The sequence below is a fragment of the Ambystoma mexicanum genome, chromosome 2q (genome assembly GCF_040938575.1).
Source record: "Ambystoma mexicanum isolate Mex_15411 chromosome 2q, UKY_AmexF1_1, whole genome shotgun sequence".
In the NCBI taxonomy this organism is placed as follows: Eukaryota; Metazoa; Chordata; class Amphibia; order Caudata; family Ambystomatidae; genus Ambystoma; species Ambystoma mexicanum.
In genome coordinates this window covers 483118135-483140619 of record NC_090924.1, presented here as the reverse complement: position 1 = coordinate 483140619, position 22485 = coordinate 483118135, and the positions used below count along the sequence as shown (strand labels likewise).

General features: G+C 45.4%; 1 protein-coding gene across 7 annotated transcripts in view; it reads right to left on the bottom strand.

The window, feature by feature from the left end:
- IQCE (IQ motif containing E) overlaps positions 1–22485 on the bottom strand; it is a 1388455-nt gene that overhangs the window by 826001 nt on the left and 539969 nt on the right. For all 7 annotated transcript variants that reach the window (XM_069647600.1, XM_069647604.1, XM_069647602.1 and 4 more), the window contains one exon: positions 2096–2168. In XM_069647600.1, the coding sequence (XP_069503701.1) occupies positions 2096–2168 (73 nt within the window). The remainder of the gene's footprint in view (positions 1–2095; positions 2169–22485) is intronic.

The window sequence follows — 22485 nt, the reverse complement described above, 5'->3', positions numbered from 1 at the left end:
TGATGTCATCACTGCTTTCCCGGAGGAAGCCTCTCCTCATGTGGCCAGGGGATGGCAGTCGTTACCCGATGCTGAACCTGGGGGTGGCTATGCGAGGGAGGATCACATATGGGGAGGTGTCCCTCAGGGGGAGGGACAGGCATCATCAGATGGGTCATGGTATCCACTTTCCCTTTTAGGGATATCCCCTCTATTCTTCATGCCTGGATGAAATGAAGATTACTAGGCTGAATCAGAAGGAGCCGTAAAGTGCTTGGAGGAAGCCGATTAGCTCCAAGCAACTCCATTCCTTGAAGCAGGAGTTCAAAGATGGAACAGCTGAGAGCAACAGAGAGATCTGACCGGTTAGCCACTGCCAGAGAGGTTAAGCTATTAGGTGGACAGGGAAGAAAGGAGACGGAGGAGAACTGTGGAGAAGATTTCCCAGCTTGTGCTGGGAATCCAGGAGGTGGCACGAAGGTAGAAGGAAGCCGCGCCTGGACCGGAGATGCTTTACCGCAGGCAAGAGAGATGCTGTAGTGGGACTAGAGGCAAAGAAGGAGCTTCACGCCGGCAAGGGAAGTGGAAGCCATGCGCAGGCTAACACCAGCCTCAGAGACGCACTGCCCAAAGCAGAGTGAGAAAACGGAAGCAGAGAAGGACCAGAGCGGGGTCGGAAAAGCCAAGGAAGCTGTCCTAAAATCGGTGAGCGCCGGGAGGGAGCTGGAGAAGGCATTCCCTAATTGAAATGGGAGGCGCATTTCCTACGGCTTACATCACAAACTGGCTTTCATAGTCCCAGTATTTGGGGAGATATAAACACACCAAAGATAAGAAGTAACTTGGGGAACACCCATGCACTCTTTTTACTGAATCAGAAAGAGAGATTCGAACATAACGTCCTGCCGGGAGAGTATACCAGGCGAATTGAGGATTCCCACCCATAAGGAACTGTACAAGAGAACCTGGCCGGAGAGTATACCAGGTGTGTTGCGAGTCTGGGACCCGCGCCCAATTTGTGGTATATTTGAAAAGAGAATCCCACGGAAGATTCATGCCCTTAGGTTTTTAAATTGCATTGAATGTGGAAAGGAACTGGGGAAAGGAGTAATTTCCCCTAGAGTGGATTGCAACACTAAGAGGAAGGGGTTATCCTTTTGGGCTACAAAGCACGTGGTTCTTCTTTTGATCTTTTTGTTTTGGTGGGGAGAAACCTGGGGAAGGGAGTAATTCCCCGCAACTGTGAACATTATCCATTTGGAACTTTTGTTGGATTTATACCTTTTTGCTGAACTTGAACATTTATGCACTTTTAAACCCAAAGACAAATTACCCTTAACACCTTGGAATTAGTTTTAGAATGTGAGGGCTAGGATAGAATTTCAGACACAGGACATTTTTGCTTTGGACATCTTGACACAGTACAGAGCCTTAGTTTTTGGTTGAGGTAGGGCTATACATCCTAGATTAGGGAGTGAGGCATTTTCCAACCCCTTTAACATTTAATAAAAACTTTATATCAATCATCATGAGTCCTCGGTGTTGGCGTCTCATTCCTGGTTCCTCACAAAATACTCAACTTCGAACAATAAAAGCAGCATTTCTGATAAAACCCCTTCATGCAGACATTACTAAACACAGAATTAGTGAGCCCATTACATTTCTTTCAGAATACTTTGACAATGTGATATGATTAGTAGCAATAGAGAAAAACAAAAGCATTTTCAACATGGCCGCAAAGTTTCAGGGTTCCACTTTCTAATTTAGTAAACAAGGAGTTTCTCTGATCTAAAAAAATTAGATCACAGAAACTCCTTGTTTTGAAGCATCACACCACCATCTACTTAAGTCCCAGATTCAGCCTATTAGAAGCATACTTGCATGCAATTCTGACATTTGAAAAAGTACCTATTTTTTCTAACAGAAGTTATTTCAAACATTGGGGTGAGTTTCAACAAAGGCTCCAATTTTTCCAACCTCAAAAATCTAAAAGCAATACCCTCTACAAAACAGTTCCAAAACAGGACTTCCATAGTGCAGGAGACTTTTGTGACACCAGGAGATGATGCAGCTGAATCCCTTGGCATGTCATCTTCATTAACAAGGAGAGTCATACCTCCACATAGTAGGTTTCCATAGCTATCTTCATTTCTTCCAAGCTGGTAGTTTTTAGCTCTGTCTGAAGCTTGCTGCAAATAAATAAAAATACATTAAAAAAAGGCACACGCTTGACTTTACTCTGTGATAACTAATGTAACTTATATAAACATGTTAATACAGCATTACATAATTCATGTGAAGCCTCAACACATGGAATACTATACAGTGCAGTCCCCTTTTCAGATTGGTGTCGCCTTCTTAAAACCTCTTTAAGTGTAGTATAGTTAATGTTAAAGGTCATTTATACCTCGCACTAACACCATCGGAGTGGCGCTCTGGCGTATCAAAGTTAAGAGGGTAGGATGGGTTAGTAGGGCATAGCAGGACGAGGGAGAGCAATAGTTATGTACTGTTGACCGCTTCAGTTCGGTTCACACCGTTCGCTTAGCATGAGTGCGATTTACGGATCAACAGACTCCCATGTGCTGTTGTGCGGGACTGTGTCTGGTTTGTTTCGTTGTTGCAGTGAAGTGCATGTGGAGTGCTGTGCAAAGATGTGGTTGCGTTTGTTTAGCGTATGAGAGATGTATGCAAGCGTTGAGGATTTAGTGGTTTGGTTACTCAGGCTTTGTTCTTACATCGTTGCTTCGGACATCTGTGTTAGGCATCTATGCCCATGCTATGCACTGGGGCGTTTGGTGGGGGGTCATTTGCCAGGTTCTGCAAATAGTGGTAGCTTGTCTCTGTAATTGTCAAGCAGTCTGTGTGCAGGTAGGTGGTGGAGGCCTTCCCCACCCCTGGGTGCAGATGGGTATGGTAGAAGGGTTTGCTCTTAGGTTGTCAAGGGGTGTGCCTACCATTTCCTCCCCGAGCTCCTACAGCTTGGTCCCCACCCTCCGAAATCCAGTTGCTCTACGTCCTCCTGGGGAGCCAGTTATTGGTTAATGCTCCCTCATCTGCAGCTGGGGTGCCTGTCCCGTAGGTGATGCCTAATGTGGGAGTTATGTTGGGAATGGGCTTCTTCCTTCCATGTACGCTTGGTGTCCAAAAATTCCCTCACTTACGTTTGAGGTGCCCATCTTAGTGAGCTTTCTCTCAGTGGAAATAACGTGGTAATTGGATTTTACCTACACCTCCATTTTTGGGAGCTGAAAGCGGTCTGTTGTGTGTACCCAACATTCATGTTCTACATTAACAAGCAGGATTGCATATTTTTACAAATCTTAAAAGGAACTCCTATAGGGATAGTCAGGTTCTCGCGTTGGCGCAATACTTTGCAAACACTCAAGCAGATATCTTGAGTTGGAGAACAGAAGCCTTGAAAATGAGCAGAGACAAACACTGCTAAAAAATAATCAATGCAGCCCAACATTTGCCAAGTTAATTGATACCTGGACTGGTTAATCCCTTTAACTAGCCAGATCAAAAAGGCAGCAACCTGCATGCCCTACTCAGCCATCAGCCACTTTGCCCTGCTGCATCATACATTCACACAATAGTTCAGATCCTAATCAGCAAACCATTAAAATGAGTTTTATTGTGCATTGCTCATAAATATATAAACATTTAGTGCATAAAAAGAACGTACCACATAGATACAGATATGACATAATTAGGCAGAGATAAAATGGTAATAGCATTCCAGTAAGCCATTAGAAGAAAAACATTATTGGTAAAAACAAGAGGCCTAATGCATTGCTAAAATTGCAGATAGTGAATTAACGGGTTAAGATTAATATTGAAATTGAAAAAGTGCTAGAATAAAACTACATTTTCTCAGGATGAGGCAATTAAATTAAGGGCAAAATATCCAAACATGATAGGCAGCCGCAGTTATAACAATTGATTTCGCCCCAAATATGCTGCTCCAGAACTGATCAGTTTCAATAACCGTAATAGGGTTTACATAGCTGGAGTAACTGTTAGGTAAGAATTTGTGCAGTCACACTGTGCGAAACTTCACAACACTTACCTGTTTGGTATTTGGTAACCCACCTTTTGGTATAGGTCTGTACTACACATGTTGGTAGTGTGACTGAGCAGCCAGGCCTATCTCAAGCGGGGTAAATGATATGATATGCTTATTTATAACACGCTTAATACCCAGATGTTTCTAAGTGCGGACCCAGGGATCGAACCTGTGTTGCTCTGTGTCGTCTTGCTTCCAAGGTGAGCTAGTTGCAGCTGAGCTATTCTCCTGAGAAATGAGAAATGTGAGCTGTAGAGCTGTACAAATGAAATCCGTCAATACAGGTAACCAAGTAACTTACACTCAAGGTTTCAGTTATAAATAGTTATTTATTTAATTAACATACATTTTTAAGTAAGCTTTCTTTAAAAAGGCAATTTGTTGTAACAAAGTAAATGTACTTTAGAATTACTTTTCTAAATCAAAATAAGTTAGTGGATAATCTTTGGATATGCGTCATACACAATTCCTACACCCTGAGGTGACTTCAATCACAAGGACAGTAATGGCATTTATATATCACACCAGTAAACTTTGTAGATTCCGAAGTTGTAGAAAGGAAAGGTTAGGGAAAGAAAAAGGTTAGACAGTTTCTCAGTACATGTGAGGACAGCTAAATCCTCCAATGAAGTCTAGATAAGGCTTTCCCAGCCGTAACAGTATACAACAAGCTAACACCTATGAGGGACAAACAGTATCAAAGTCAATGGACAACAAGAGTGCCTCCACGGAGCCAGGACAGCCAAAGTCATTTGGGACACATGGATCTGATGCCCTTCTTGGATCAAAGTCTTGCACAAAGTTAGAGAGTTTTAGAAAAATCACTTGTAGGATCACAAGCTGTGAGAAGAGAAACGGGTAAACCGATGCAATTCCCAAGTGAGAAGAGCACGGCTAAAGGCAATAAGGTAAGTACCCCAAGCCTAAACAGTACCTCTGATTTGAGGAAGAGTGGTCCAGCTGGATTTTGTCTTGCTACAGCGGTGCAGACCCTGGTTCCTGAGCCTCAGTCGTGGGGACAAGAGGAAGGACATCTGGAGGGCTCCTGCAGCAGTACTCAGGAGGTCGTCGGCAGCTACGGGCTCTTTTCGGTTCAGCAGCACTTCCCGGTTTCAGTGCTTAGCAAACAGCACCGATGTGGATCTCGGACACCGGTTGGACTCTCTTCGCTCCCTCGGCCCTGCACTCTGGTGAGGGACTCTGGATCTGGAGGTCCTGCTTCGGGATGGTCCTTAGGAGTCTCCTGGAGCTTCAGGCCGGATTCGCTCCGCCGCAGATGTTGCACTCGACTACAGACACTCGATCCCTGGCATTGGGCTTCCGAAGCAACGGAGAGGCATAGCAAGTCGGGGATGGTGGTCCAGTGGAGTTTGTCTCTGTGTTAGTTGGTCCCACTAATCCAAAAGGGAGAAGTCGTTCCATCCGGAGTTTCTCTGTCGAGGTGAAAGAGGAGTTCAGCACAGCAGCAGGGTTTCACAAGGCAATTCAAAGGTCCAGGAGGTTGCAGCAAGCTTCGTTCACGGTTTCTTTGTCGGGTGTTTCTCCAAGAGGTCGACTCTGCCTTTAGTCCCAAAACCCTTGCCTTTTAAGCAGGTTTCTCCCATTCATGCACAGCCTAGGCTGTCAATCACACAGCAGGGTGGCTGTCCTGTAAGGACAGCCAGACAGCCAATCAGGACTAGTTGAATTTAGGCATTCCTAGAGACAAAGGACAGGGGAGTTTTGGGACCCTCCCTTACATCCTTTCCTCCCAGCCACACTGGAACCAGGGGTGGGCTTCATGACTGAATCCTGCCAAAGGCAAGACAGAGGGCCAAGTCTGTCTCAACGCAGAGAGTAAAACCCAAGAAAGACCTTGCAAACAGAAAATGGCGGAAAATGTTGACAAAATGGTCACCCATGGGTGCTGTACTGCAGCTGAGGGTTCAGCCTGCTGTAGAAAAGCACAAAGGTAGGAAAACGTAAACCACTGCCACCAGCCATTTAAAGTAGTGAGAGTATCATAAAAATGTTACATGTGAGTAGGATAAGGGGCTACTAGGACCTCCCAGCACTCCAAGATGGTGTGTGCTGGACCAACTGAGAGAAAAAGGTAAGTAAAGTCAATTTCACTTTACTATTCTTGGGAACTTTAGTTCACACAAGAAAGGGTATTTAAACCTTATGAGAAATCTAAAGGATATCTCTGTGACACTGCACTGAAGCTGATGTGTGTCACCATACAAAAGGCAGATGCCTATGAAGTTTGTCAGACTCCAAAACTAGTAACACAAAAAATCCAAATCGGGTAAAACACATGAGAGAGGGAGAAAAAGCTCTCACTCACTCCAGGGTTAAAATTAAAAAGTCTGAAGAGGGAAGGTCGAAATCTACCCCTGCTTCCCCTTTCCCCAGACACATGAACAAGAACCACCGAAAGAACCACAATCACACTCATCATTTTGCACCAGTTCCCAGTGCCCCAGTGAGTGACAAATATGTTGAAATGTACCCATTCTGTCAACCCTACAACCCAGGAGCAGTACAAACCTTGCCCAGAGTAAATGAGGAGCTTCTGCATGCTACTAAGAACATTTCAATTGACAACCTCGACTAAAGCGCCAATAAAACATGCTCAATGTCGTTAGAGACATGACATAGCAACGTTAGACATGAAGCACACATGCCATCCGCACATCGGGACACAATCACACACCCAAATACATGAAGTACACATGCATCAGTTTGATGAGTTAGTGGAAAGATACATGCACATACTGCCATTGCATTTATTATTTTTGTCATTAGTTTGGCTGTAACAGCACAGAAACCGCAAGAAGCAAGAGATCCTGTGTAAGGCTTGCAGATGCTTATATGCAAATAACCCTATGGAAATGCAGGCACACTTGAGAGATCTGACAGTGCCATAACCGACTAATCTATGGATACTATAGAATAGCACAATGTTGAAGCCATGCTCGGGTTTTAGGAAAATTACAGCAGGCCACAGCTGTCTCAGTGGAGCTGAATTCAGCGCGAACAAGGGAATAACCGCGTGGGCTAGGCTTGCTGCCAAGGCCACATTGCTGCAAATGACATTCCATTCCCTGAACTACAGTAACACCACCACAGAAAATACAGATTATTCTTCATAAATTCAGACTAATTCAGAGCTACAGAGCTCAGAAGCACAGTTGTTGAACATGTGGTCCAGCAGAGCTGATAGTGAGCTAAAACTGGTTTATAGTGATAATGTCGAAAACAAAAATGTCGAACAAAATTATCGAAAATATATACATATAACAAAGTCAATTTTTCGAAAAAGAAATGTCAAAAAAAAAAATCGACTAACAATATCTATAACCAAATGTAAAGCGTCAACAATAGTACCATTTAATAGGGGGGGTTCCCCCCCTAACCCTCCCTCACCCTACACCATGCAGCCACCCACCAGGACCCCCCCGACCACCCTCTCACCCCTGACCCCTCATACACAACACAAAAGGGTAAAAAAGGGTTAAACTCGTAGGTGACAACCACGAGTAAAGAACCTTGCATAGGTACCACGAACCCAATAACGGTTGTGGAAAACCGTCATTACCTGACAGAACCTCACTTGAGAACATACTGCAGGAAATCGATTGAAGTTGATTCTGACTAAAACAGGTAATGTTGTCATAACTAGACATTAAGGTATCTTACAATATAAAAGTATGTGACAGGAAAGGTAAAATACATTATTTTCTCGTTTATGTGTAACAGAAAAGGTAAAACAGTTTATTTTCTCGTTTATTTTAGGGTAAACAATGGAGAAGAAAGTGGAGTACATCACCACACAAAAAGGCAGAAAACAGTTTTAAATGGATACGTTTTCTATAAAGAGTCAGAAAAAAAGGATTGCACTTACTGGAAGTGCGTAGAGTATGCGAAAAGTAAATGCAGCGCACAAGTTATTACTGAGGCTTCGGATGTAAAGAGCAAAAATGAACACAATCATCTACCTCATCAGACCAATATTATTATTAAAAAAACAATATCCGAACTAAAACGAAAAGCCTTGGAAAGTCAGGGTGAAGCTAGTGGATCAGTACTTTCAGGTGTGTGTGATAAATTACCCTCTCATATATCGGCTCAGTTACCAGTTGAAAAATGAATGCAAAGAACAATAAACCGTACAAAACAACAGAAGGAAAATCTACCACCAGCACCGATGCTATTTAATGATATGACAATCCCGGATGTTTTTAAAATAACCGCCAAAGGAGATAGTTTCCACCATGCCACACGGGAGGTAAACAATGAAAAAATATTGATTTTTTCAACTGCTGCTAATTTTCAACATCTAAATAGGAGTTAACATTGGCAAAGTGACGCAACGTTTAAAGTGTGCCCGCAACCTTTTCACCAGTTTTTCACCGTACATGGGACAATAAATGACAAAATCATACCGCTTGTATATATTTTAATGCCAAGAAAAAGTGAGGAAACATATAAAATCGTGCTCGACAAAATCAAAGAGACAATAATCATGGACTACGAAATGGCGCAAATTAAGGGTTTTCAATCAGTGTACAAAGGAACAAGGGCTCAAGGGTGTTTTTTTCATTTTACACAAAGTATATGGCGAAAATTACAGAAATTAGGATTAAGCAGTAAATATACAGAGGACAGTTGTTACCAATACAACATTAAAAAACTTTTTGCATTAGCTTTTGTACAGGAGAATCATGTTGTTGAATTTTACGAACATTTGATTGAAAGTGAATACTACAAAAATCATGAAGAAGAAAATACAGATTTATTAGACTATGTTGAAACCACTTGGATTGGACAATTAACTCGTAGTGGAACGGGGCACAGGCCAAAATAACCTGTACCTTTGTGGAACTGCTACCAGGCTACATTAGAAAGTAAACTATGCACCAATAATACATTAGAGGGATGGCATAGCAGACTAAACAAACATTTAAATTCCAAGAATCCTAATTTATGGCACTTTTTGAGGGACTTGCAAATGGAGAACAACACCAGGAATTTAGAATATCACAAACAATTTCATTAGCAAACCAAGAACCAAAACGAAAAAAATACAGGGATTACGAAAATAAACTGGAACAACTAATACGAGATTTTGACAAACACAATAAAGAAACTTTCTTGAATTCTGTTGCATTTAACTTGAAATGTTAAGTAAACGTACAGTGGCATTTAACTTAAAAAAAATAAATCTTACGTTTCATGGACATCTGCGATCCAGTGTGGCAAGGGAGAAGTACATAAAAAAAAAAACAACCTGAAGCTCCATAAATCCGAGTCTGCAACAACGATCCATGTAAATATCCACAAAAAAAACCAAGAAAAAACAATCCAGCGTGGAAAAATATGTGCAACTGCAAAACGAACCCATAAGTAAAAAAATCAACAATCCACAATGATCCGGATAAAAAAGGATGAAAAAACCACTTAATCCAATGGAAAAAAACCTGCTTGGTCCCAAAAAATCCATGAACAAAAAAGAAAATCCATAAAATCCAAGCACGAAGTAACGGAGACTCGAACGCTAGGGAAACGGTTTACAAAAGGGCTTTAAAAAGGGCGCTTACATTAACGTAAGCGGACGTAACGTGCATAGGAAAACAAAAACAAACATTATATATATAGTTATATGCATGTTTCTAATCCTCTAGCACCATCTACAGGACAAAAAGTATAATGCACATTGAACTTAAAAGCTTACAAGTTATTCAATGTTATATATTTATTAATATATTTAGTTTACAGTTAAATTAAAATAAACTATTACTTCATATATTAAATAAAAGTTATTATAAATTGTGTTATTAAATAAAATTTAATAATTCTAAAATAAAAGCATATTTTTAGTATAAAATGCATTGCTTACTATTTTCGAAAAAAATAGAAAAATGTGAGAAAAAGAATTTCGACATTTTTTTTGACTAAATATTTGACATTTTTGTTTTCGACTATATTGAATTCGACATTATGACTGCACACCCCAAAACTAGCAGCTGGGAAAGAAGGACAGTCTCACGAGCCAGACAATGGCTTGGAACAAAATTGCATGGTGAGAACGAGCACTTGCATAGGCATTAGTGGTTCATACACATTATAATGCAGACACATAGTTATTCTTTTTACCTTGAAAAGGTACACTTTGAGCTGTGAACATCTTGAATCCCAGGCCTGGGGGCAATTGCTCTAACCAATCAGTTAAGGGCCCTGGGGGTGGGCAGCCATGGGCCAGAACCAATGAGAAGACCCTCACACTGCAGCATTGTAGAGAACTAGATAATTGGGGACAAGCCAGGCCAGCCCTCTGATATGGGAGAACCAATGACCTAACAGTTATAGGAACCACCATAGGTGGACTACCACTCAACGCCCAATCACAGGGCGTGAAAAGCTTTCTGCGAACAAGCCCATGGTGTGATGTCAATGTGATGCAGCTGCAGCACAAAACTGGCCTGCAAGCCAGACTTCTCCGAGATGTGCCTGGACTTTCTCTCTGTGTACTGATCCCTGTTGGTTTTGGCTGCCTTCCACGAGCTCTGGATCAATGAACTCCCAGTAGCCTGAACCTCCTGGGAGCTTTCTCTAACCCTACAAGTCCCAAGTCCAGCAAAAGTGCTGGGGGTCTCTAAGGTTGAAGGTAATTGGCACAGAAACGAAAATTCTCCCCAACAGTAACTCTTCAAATAAAATGACATCAATGCAATGCAAATTACAGAGACGGCAGGTCTTCACATCTCGAGGTAGATTTGACCATCTGTCAGTGTGCTCGCATGAAGGTAATATGTTAAAACGTAGATATATAATGAATCTACATATTTGAGAAGAGCATAGTTTGGTTAGATAGGATTTGAGAGAGTTCCGTTTAAAACCCTGAGTAATGTATGTCGCAGATAGTTTTTTTAGCTAGCGAGTCTATGTTCGAAATGATGTCAAAGTCTCTAGTTTTATTCTTTAGTATTGTTAAAATGTTCGGGGCTTGAATCAGGTCCTCAAGCTGAACATTTATAAAGTTACTAAGTGCAGTGGAGCGTCGTTCGGAGAGAAAGGTGTTAGTGCATTCCTGAGAGTATTGGTTTGCCAGTAGGCCAGTTAGTGTGTCTAACACAGGAGGAGAGAAACAAGTTACTTACCAACTGTAGCGTTCTTTCGACTGGATATTCCTCCCACGTATTCCTCATCTTATGATATTCATATCCGCCAGCTTCACTGCTGCGTCGGAAAAATAATTCTCAGCAGAGGGTGCTGTGCATGAGGTCGTGGGGTCGATGTCCCTTGACGGGCTCCGTACCGTGTCGACGTCACCATCAGTATAACTAACGAGTGACGCACCAGTTGGCTTCAGTTCTGTTTTTTCAAGAAAATATTTGAGGAACACCCAGGCGTGCCTCATGACTGAAAGACCCTTTGTGAGAGAGAAGTGTAACTAACGTAAACTGTACTGCGGGGTATGATGGGAGGGGTGATGAGGAATACGTGGGAGGAACATCCTGTCGAAAGAACGTTACAGTTGCTAAGTAACTTGTTCTTCGAATGGATTGTGTCCTCCCACGTATTCCTCATCTTATGATAGACTCCCATAGCAGTGGTCATTTTGGAGGTGGAAGTACTAATTTTCTCATGGACGGAATGTAGTACCGCCTTGGCAAATAAACCCTCATTGGAGGAAGAAGCATCTAAGCAGTAATGCTTGATGAAGGCATGCATTGATGCCCATGTTGCAGCTGAGCAAATATCTGCTGCAGGGACCAGAGCCACAGAAGTAGCCATACCCCTAGTGGAATGGGTTTGAAGCCCATCTGGTGGGTATTTTCCCACCAACCTCTAGCACTCAACTATGGCCAAAATAATCCAGTGGGATATAGTCTGTTTTGTCACAGCTAATCCCAATTTATGGCCAGTATAACCTACAAAAAGTTGGTCATCCTGACGTAATTTTGACATTTTTGAAATAGAAAAACCGAGAGCCCTTTTTGGGTCCAGTCTATGAAACCTCTCCTCTTCTTTGCCCAAATGAGGAGTAGAACGTTGGTAGTATGATTTTTTGTGACAAGTGAAAGTCAAACTACTTTTGGTAAGGAAGATGGTTTAACTCTACCTTGTCCTTGTGAAAAATAGTATATGGAGGTTTGCATGAGAGCGTTTGCAACTCACTAACCCTGCGGGCTGATGTGAAGGCTACAAGAAGAACAGTTTTTAATGTTAGAAGCCTCAATGGACAGGAATGTAGAGGCTCAAAAGGTATACAAGTTAAAATCTTAAGTACCGGATTTAAAACCCAAGTCGGGACAAGAGAAGGGACTGGAGGGTACACATTAGTGAGCCCTTTCAGGAATTGAATGATTAATGGCATTTCGAAGTAGGAAACCTTGTCAGAGGAGCGCTTGAACATGGACAGCGCAGCTAGATATCCTTTAATTGTTCCGATTTGGAGCCCCAGATTGGTTAAATGCAATAGGAAAGATAGCATCATTGGGGTGCCGCAATGAAAAGGGTCCACATCCTTATCCCTGCACCAGATACTGAAATTATTCCAACAACATCGGTACAGGGATTTAGTTGCTTCTGGCCGAAAGCACATTTTCATTACGTCATCCAGAAAATCCCAATCCTTGTATCTCAACCTCTCAGAAACCATGCGTGAAGGTGTCTTGACCTCTGGATGGAGAACCAGACCTTCCTCTTGCGAGAGAAGATCCTATCTTTGCGTATTGGAGGGCAGATGGACATGTCCAGAAGGTCCGGGTACCAATCCGGGGCAATTGGTTCTCCTGAACTTTCTCAACCTCCCGATTACGCGAGGAATCACGGGGACTGGCGGAAACGCGTACAGCAGTGGAAACTCCCAGTCCACCACGAACATGTCTCCTAGAGCTCCATTCGGAGGAAATTCCCTTGAGCAGTATTGTTCGCATTTCCGGTTGACCATGGTCGTGAACAGATCCACTTGAGCGGTTCTCCAAAGGGCGAAGATCTCCAGAAGGACTTCCTGAGCTAGCTCCCACTCATGGGAAACTGTGCTCTGCCTGCGCAGAGCGTCTGCCGCCGTGTTCTGCTCTCCGGCTAGGTGAACTGCCAATAGAGAGATTCCTTGTCTTATTGCCCAGAACCGGAGCTGCATTGCCTCTCTGCACAGTGGTAGTGACCCTACTCTGCCTCTCTTGTTGAGGTAGTACATGGCCACTGTGTTGTCCGTCATTATCAGGACATTCTTTCCCTGTACAGAGGGCAGGAAGGCATTCAGCGCCAGTATGATTGCCCTCAGCTCCAATAGGTTGATGTGTAGTATGGACTCCGATGGAGACCAACGACCGCTGATTGTCAGATCGTTGGTGTGGGCTCCCCACCCCGTGAGTGAGGCGTCCGTCACTACTGTTATCTCCGGCCATGGTTGCCAAAAATATTCTCCCTTGAGTATGTTGTCGTTGCAAACCCACCATAGAAGGTCTTGAGCAACTGTGCTTGTAACTTGCAGAAATTCCAACATATTCCCTGAGAATTGGGACCACTGAGTCCTGAGAGCCCATTGAAGGGATCTCATCCTCAATCGAGCCTCTGGCACTAGAAAGATGCAGGATGCCATGAGACAGACCAACCTCAGTAAATCGAAGGCCGGAAGATGTTGGACATTTTGGAACTTTGTTACCATCTGCAGAATGTGGAGAGCTCTCACCTGGGGAGAAAAGGCTTTGCCCGAGGAAGTATCCAGGACTGCTTCGATAAACTGGAGCTTTTGGGATAGTATTATGTGGGACTTCTTGAAATTGAGGGAGAAGCCCAGTCTTTGAAAGGAGTGGCAGTTGATTCACAGATGTTCCTGAGCTTGTTCGGGAGAACGCGCTCTGATCAACCAATCGTCCAGGTAGGGGTAGACGTGAATCCCCCCTCTCCTGAGACTCGATGTGACCACCGCCATCAGTTTGGTGAAAACCCTCAGGGCAGAGGTCAGCCCGAATGGCAGAACTTGAAACTGATAGTGAGAACCACCAACTGCGAACCTCAGGTACTTTCTGTGCTTGAGATGGATTGGCACATGAAAGTAAGCATCCTGAAGGTCCAATGATACCAACCAGTCTTGGAGTTGGAGAGCCTGAAGGATCTGAGAAAGGGTTAACATCTTGAACTTGTCCTTCCTGAGGAACTTGTTCAAGTTTCTTAAATCCAAGGTACCTGTTCTATTGCACCTTTCTCTAGCAGGATTAACATTTCCTGCACAAGGAGCAGATCTAGAATTTTGGCAGAGTTGGTTCCCGGTGGATGGTCCGGAGGCCTTTTTAGGAAGGGAAGGCAGTAACAATGAGCTACTGTCTCCAGTGCCCAAGCATCTGAAGTAATGCCCCACCATTCTTTCAGATGCAGTGTGATTCTGCCTCCCACCGGGGTCTTGTGTGATAAGGCCTCTGAGTGACTTGGAGCCGGCTGTAGGAGCAGCTGAGGGCAAAGATGCCAGTCCTGATGCTGGTTTCAAACCTCTCCCTCGTCCACCACAAGGAACATTTCTTTTACCTCTTTGAATGGCCCGTCATCTTCCTCTACCAAAAGAGGAGTAGTATCGAAAAGAATGACCTCTCCAGGAAGATGAGCCCGAATAAGGTTTCGCATAGAGGCGCTAAGAGATTTAGCCGCCGCTTTTTAGGTCTGCAGTTTTTCTAAGCTTTCATCAGCTTTACTGCCAAACAGCCTCAAGCCATAAAAAGGCATCTTGAATAGTCTGGCCTGAACATCTGGTGCAAACCCCGACTTCCTGAACCCCACAAATATGCGTAGCACAGTGCTTGCAGCCTTGGATCTGCTGATACTATCAGCAGTATCCAGTCCAGACTGGAGATCTTCCCCCATTGCCTCCTTTCCGTCTTTGACAATATTCAGGAAGCCTTGCCTTCCGGAATATGATCAGCCACCGCCGAAATGCAGTCCCACAGGGTATGGGTGAACCTGGCCAGGGTACAGGTGGCATTTGTAGACTTGAGAGCCATGCTACCCGAGGTAAAGACCTTTCGGGCCCAAGCATCCACCTTCTTATCCTCTCTATCCGGGGGGATAGATGGATAGGCTGTTTGCCTTGACAGAGTTGCTGTCTGAATAACCAGACTTTCTGGAGTGGGATGCCTTGTTAAATAATCGGGATCAGAACTCGCAGTTCTGTACTTCTTTGGAAATTTACTGTTGACTGCAGAAGCAGTGCCAGGAACCTCCAAGTTTTTTTCCACTGTTCTCTGAAGTGCCCTATGGAAGGGAGAACTGGGTCCTTCTGGGGGCCCATGTCAAGTATATCAGTCATATCATCCTGATCAAATGTGTGTGAGGATCTACCCATGCCCATGTATTCCACAACCCTATTCATTAAACTCCTGTATCCTGAATCTGCATGTTCTGCAGGGTCGGGTTTTGCAAACTCTAGCTCTGGTGACGTATCAATGACACTAGCAGAGTGAAGGTTGACACACAGGTCTCATTTTCGAATCTGGATCGATTAATTCTTCTGGAACCTCTCTGGTACCATTGTCTTCCTCTTCTGAGGCACTTTCTTCAAATATAGAAGACATAGACTTAAAGATGTCTGACTTAGGTAAAGGGGTAAATCCCCTTTCCTGTGCTTGAGTTTGGGTCGAAGGAATCAAAGGAATCTACGATGGTATCGAAGGAATTTTCAAAGGCACCGATGACATCTTCGACAAAGGTGTTGAAAACACCTGTATCTTCGATGTCAAGTCGTCGAGGGCTTCGACGATTTATGTTTTTTTTTTTTTATTATTTTTATCGGTGTCGGGGAAACACTCGATTCTCGATAAACCTTCGACAATTTGAAGTCATCTCAAAATTGTCGATGTTCATTTTTACTACTGTATCTTTCCACAGTAGTTCCCGACTTCCCTGTGTCGTCCAACGGAGCGACCGGGGTCTGGCTCTTTTGAGGTTTCTTTGAGGGGGTCTAGACCGCATTCTCAAAGACCATCATCTTCCTTCTGAATTCATCCCATTTTTTTGAGGAATCCGACTTAGTCGACATCTTACCAATTCGGTAGACGTATCAGAGGAAGAGGAAGGAGATCTATGTCTCCTTTTAACCTTCTTTGATGAAGAAGATGAACGTCTCGATCTACTGTGTGATCGAGATCTCTTAGAATGTTTACTACGATCCGATTCTTTCGAATCGCTCGACTTTATTTCTTTGACAAGGCCTTTGAAGAGGCCTTGGAAGTTTCCCGCCCCACCGCCAGTTTACCTTTTCTCTCACGAAGGGCCTTCTCCGTCATCGACTGACAGGAGCCACAGTCACCGGTTCGATGGTCTGAACCTAGGCACCAAAGACAAATGCGGTGAGGATCTGTAATCGACCTTTTCGATCCGCAGTCAATACATTTTTTGACCCCCGTCTTGAGGTGGAAGAAGACAACATTTTCTTGAAGAAAATTTCAAAGCGCGCCATTCACGAGAGCGAAGCAATCGGAAAAATGGAACTGAAACCATTGGGCGCGGCACGAGCTACTTATACTGATGGTGACGTCGACATGGTACGGGGCCCGTCGAGGGACATCAACGCCACGACCTCATGCACAGCACCCTCTGCCGAGATTTTATTTTCCGAAGCAGCGGCGAAGCTGGCGGATACGAATATCATAAGATGAGGAATACATGGGAGGACACAATCCATTTGAAATAAGAATATTAAGATAAAGGCTACAGCATTGGGGAAGCCTTAAAGAGTGAATAAAGGGGACTCCCAATTCACACCAAAGGGCCTCGACTGGCACAGAGCAAGGGACTCCCAGTATCGAACGCAGAAGCTTACCTTCAAACTTTCCCAGCCAGATCAAACTGGATTCTGGTAAAACTACAAGGCCATAAAGTAACCCAGGCAAAATACTCCTCTGATGGATCAGGGTGTGGTCCTCAATATTGTAGCCGCCTTTTTTGTTAATACATTTCTTGAGGTATAACCATTTCTTTAGAATTCTTGGTCGGATAAAATCAGCATACACATCTGAGACTGGGGATCAACCAAGGTGACTCCTAATAGATGTACCTTCCCACAATTTCCAAGGAGGCACTGTTAAGCACCCAACAATACCTAAACTCCTTTGATTTGCCACCAATGATCAAAATGTTTTTTTACAACGTTAACTTTGAGATGGTTTTTGGTGGCGTAGCAAGACAGTGTGTCTATCGAATGCTGGAGGCCAATTGGAGTTTGGTCCAATAGAATGGTATAATCGGCGTATCCGAGCCATGATGCTGTGGGGCTGCCAGGGGGCGTGGCTAGCTGCCATGAAGTAGGTTGACGTCTGAGCTAGCTCTTGCCTGATCCTTAATGATCCAGAGATTTGGCCTGAAACCAAGAGATTGTGGAGAGGAAAAGCTTGGGAGCGTGCTGTCGAGAGGGTAGGCAGGGCTCCTGCATGGAACGCTGGATATAGCGTGCCGAAAAGCGGGGCTGTGAACAAAGCCTAAATCAAGATGGCAGCCAGGAGGTGCAGACCGCTGGACTGTGGCTAGGCACACCAAGAAGGTCAGGCGTATTCGGCAGAAGCCGGGAGAAGTAACGCCGGGCAGCGCTACCGGCCTTGGCAGCAGAGAAGCACCCGCTGCACAGAGGATATGGAGCAGACGAGAGAAGGTTGGCATCATGCGTATGTTAGGTTATGTTATTTCAATTTATAAAGCGCACGGTCGCCCAACGGCATCATGGCGCTAGAGAGGAAGACTGCTAGGTCAGGGAGAAGCTAGTGAAGGAGCCAGGGACTAGAATAGATTAGTTTTCAAAGCTCTTCTGAAGCTCAAATGGTTAGAAGTGGCTCTAAGTAGCGGAGGGAGATCGTTGCAAAGTTGGGCCGCGGCAATGGAGAAGGCTCTGCCACCAACCCTTTCCCGGCTGAATCTTGGAACGGTGAGTAGATTAGTGGTGGCAGAGCGGAGATCCTGAACCGGCATGTATCGGGAAAACTTCGACTGTAGAAATTCAGCTCCTTGGCCGTGGATCGCCCGATGGACGATACACAGAGACTTAAAGTGAATTTGCTGAGCCACCGGAAGCGAGTGAAGTCGGCGAAGCACTGGCGAAATGTGGGCACCATAGGGAGAGCCAGTGACTAACCTAGCTGTGAGGTTCTGCATGCGCTGGAGTCGGTGTATAAGACTGATCGGTTACGACAAATACAGAGAGTTACAATAGTCCAACCGTGGGAGGACTAGCGCAGCCACCACAGGAGGGCAGGTGGCTTCCGGGATCATAGGCATGACCCTCTTAAGGACCCTGATCTGATGATGAGCGGACTGGCAAACAGCCGTCACCTGGTTAGACATAGATAAGGAGGCAGAAAGAATAACCAAGGTTTTTCACTTTGCTAACTGGATCAAGTAACAGACCGAGGGAGGAGGGCCAGAAGGTGGGAGTCCACAGTAAGGGGTTGGGGGGACAACCCACCAACAGTACCTCCGTCTTATCACCATTTAACTTTAACCAATTCTGGTCCATCCAGATCCCGACTGCCTCTAGGCAGTCATGGAGGCAGCCTGAAACCTCAGTTTGATCCTGATCCAAACGGATCAGGATTTGCATATCATCCGCATAAGAGTAACAATTAAGCCCATAAGAGCGGATGAGACAGACCAAAGCCCAAATGTAAATATTAAACAAAATCGGCGAAAGGGAGGATCCCTCAGGGATACCACAAGTGAGGGGACAGGAGGAAGAAAGGAAAGGTGGCATAGCAAGGGTCTGTGTGCGATCTAAAAGAATAGAGGTAAACCAGGCAAGAACAGAGCCAGATATCCCGATCTGTGCCAGGCGAGAGAGGAGGATGGGATGGTCAACCGTGTCAAATGCGGAGGACAGATCCAGCAAAATCAAAGCCCCGACTCCGCCCGCATCGACTAGTCTGGACATGTCATCCTGAACAAAGACAAGCACGCTTTCCGTACCTCTCCCTGGCTGAAAACCAGCCTGGGTGTGATTAAAGATTTTTGAGGATTGCAAGAAAAAGACAGGAGAGGTGTGACCAGAGATTCCAAAAGTTTAGACAAAAAAGGGAGCAGGGAAATAGGGCAAAAATTAGCAGGAATGGTGGGGTCCAGGGAAGGCTTTTTAAGGAGGGGGATGACCCTTGCAGATTTCAACTCCGGGGGACCAGTCCGGACTGGCAGGAATTATTTATGGCCATCGTGATATCTGTCAGGATGTCAGGGGCAACCGTTTTGATAATAACGACAGGGATAGCATCCTCAGAAGAGGAGGATTTCATCTTTAAAATGGCTGCCAGAACTTCTGCTTCAGTGAATAGTGGGAAGGTGGACCAGGTAACAGGAGGGTCACTGGAGAGGGCAGGCACAAAACTAGGGGTGTCAGGAGACAGTATCGCAGGAGATTTTGCGATGTTAGCTCGAATCGCATCAATTTTGGAAATAAAGAAAAAGGCCAGGTCATTACACAATTCTTGTGAGGGCTTGACCATAGAGGTAAGAGTCTCTGAAGAGGCTAACGAGTGCACAATAGAGAAAAGAGTTTTAGGTTTGCACAAGGCATTTTCAATTTTCTGAGCAAAGGGACGTATGGAGGAGTGCACTGCGAGGTCCGCTGTAGAGGTGAGCGGGAGACGCCATAGAGCCCAATCCGGTAAGGAAGACATAGGATCCCTTACAGGGCTTGGGGCATAATCTCCACATAGGGTCACGGAACTCTGGCGGTACAGCTGCAGAGGCGAAGCCTTGCTCGTGCGTACCCGGCCTGGGCGGTGCAGTGTTGTTGGGGGGAAGGACCCCCACCCTCCGAAAATGGCAGATGACCAGTGGAACCCTGCAGCCACCCCAGCTGAAGGTGGCACTTATGAAGAGGAGCCAAGTGAAAGTAGGCAGGCCGCAATGAAACGGGAGGTAGTGATAGAGGGCGATAACATCCCCTTCCCGTAAAGACAGAGTGCCGGCACAATCCAACAACCACTCCAGTGGAAGGGTCATTGCACATGGGCAGTCTCGCAAAGACATCTAGAGGTTGCACTGAAGGGCGGAGTTGTCTACCATGAGTTGTGAAGCGGTGGCGCTTACGCAATATACATCATAAGTAGCTCACAGCTACATCCTGCACAAATGCCAAGCCAGTGGATGTCCCACAAGCCTGGTAATAATGGACTAAAGCGCCTCTTACTACGCTAAAAATTCTCTGGCCGAGAAGGCTAGCAGAGCACTTGCACCATTCAGCTCTGAAGAGGGGAAGACCGCACTGGGTCATGGAGCTCAGATATCTGCATGAGGCGATCAGAAGACTGGGGAAGCAGACTAAGACTCTGCAGTGGAGGGACAAGGACTGGGAAGGTCCAAATTAAGACCCGATCAATAACCTTGAAATAACAGCGAGTTAGGAATCTTGTAAGCATTGTGGTCTCTGGTTCAAGCGCCCCAAGTCGCGCCCCAGCACTTTTCAGCTATATTTGGAGGGGAGAAATTGCGGCACACCACTACAGTGCTGCTCTCCCAAACCCGCCAAGATGAAGGCAGGACAAGTGTTGATTGCAAACTATGCTAAGGTGGTGCAACAGGACCCAAAAGAGAACACAGAGCCCCTACAAGCGACAGTGGGTGACTATGGAATTGCATAACCAAGTTATGCAGGCTAATGCAGACCTTAAGGCCTCTTTAGGGACACATATTGGGGCAACGCAACTAGATATGGGACTGCTGCGACAGGTAATTCGCAGTCTGGCGGAGCGCACCACCACTCTTGAGACTCAAATGAGGAACACAGAGGAGCTCCAGGAGACACAGGGTAATGTGCACGTTTTGCAGCAGAAGGTCAGCTTCCTTGAAAACAGGGTGGAGGAAGCAGAGGGCAGTGTTACGCTCACCTGGTATCCACAGGGATGCCACCCAGCCGGGTTACTCGCTGGTAGGCTTCTCAACTCTGCCCAGATGTGGTCTGCGGGGAAGGTTCTGCCTGAAAATACAGGAGGACTGTGTTCAAGACTGACCGACTGTGGTAAGTATCCTCCCTCCACCCCGGTGTGATTTAAGTCTCTCTGGGCCCTCTCCTCACCTGGTGGTAGAATTAGGCGTGCTCTCTGTCCTGCCTTCTTTGCAGGGGTGTGTTGTCTTTCTTGGGCTTGTGTGGTCCAGTTACTTCACTAACACCGGCCCGTTTGATATTGTTCAGGTAGTTCTTATTGCTGTTCTTTAGTTTTGTTGCTATCCTGCATGCCTTTCTTGTTTAGAATGTCTTTTTCCTCCCTTAGGTATGCGGAGCTTCAGCGCGGCAAACTGTCTTGGTTGAGCCCCGCTGGTAAATGATGGTGCATTAAGAGCACTATGATGCGGTAAGTAAGCTCTATGCGCAGCCCTAAAAAGTCTTGCCTTTGCTAACCTGCGTTTTCCTTCCTTGTAGGTCGCAGTGTTCTTCAGCGCGAGTAGAATGTCCGGAATGGTGCCAGCCATGAGGCGACCAGCGAGGTAAGTCTTTTGAGCAGTTCGTAATTTACAAATGTCTCTACTGCTTTCTTTAATGTTGCCTCTATCTTCCTCTTTCAGGTCGTACTGTCCGGGAGGCGTGCTGATTCAAGGAAGCTGTTCTCAGAAGCTGCGAGTGGTTAAAGATGAAGACTGCAGGTAAGATGCTGCTGCTAATGATGTTCCTTTTGTCTCCTTGCAGGTTCTGCTTCTCCGAAGTTCGAGGGATTAGCTGGACACGGTGAGCGTCACGCTTCAAGCTGCAAAGTAACGCAAAGCGTGTTGTCTTGCTCGGGTGTGGTTTAAATAGCCCCAACAAAATAGTCCAGGTAAAGTAGTGCCTAGGCTACCACACCCAAAACACTAGACCGCAACTGGGAACCAAGCTATGTGGATGCCTCCATGTTGGCTGGCAACACAATAAGTACTTCCCAAGCACATGTTTCTCATGTGTATGAGCCTGGCGCCATAGGCGCCAGGAGTGGCCCCAAGAGGGCTTTGGAAAAGGATGCCTGGCTCTAGAGGCCCGAGTCCTGACTCCACCTGGCCAATGGGTTTGCCAGAGGGGTTTAGGACGAGGGTTGTGACAGGCAGGGCCCGGAGGAACAATAATATCTGAATAGTGGGGCTATCCGAGGCAGAGGAAGGTGCAGACCCCACTATATACATAGAAAACACAGGAAATCGGGCCCGGCAATCTCACACAGGGATTTACAATAGAGAGAGCACACAGAGTGCTGACCAGACACCCGCCTCCTAGACAAAGAATTGCAAAGGTCCTGAATTACTAAGACCGGGAGACGATAATGGCCTACTCCAGGCACGGGGGAGTATTGAGGAGAGCCTCGGCTGAGTTGGCGGTGTACCCTGACTACACCTTCCAGGTGCAGATAAACCGGGTGCAATTCATGGCCGCCAAAGCCAGACGAAAGAGGAGAGAGAAGACCATGGGAGAGAAGAACAAGTTACTTACCATATCTGGTAACTTTCTTTCG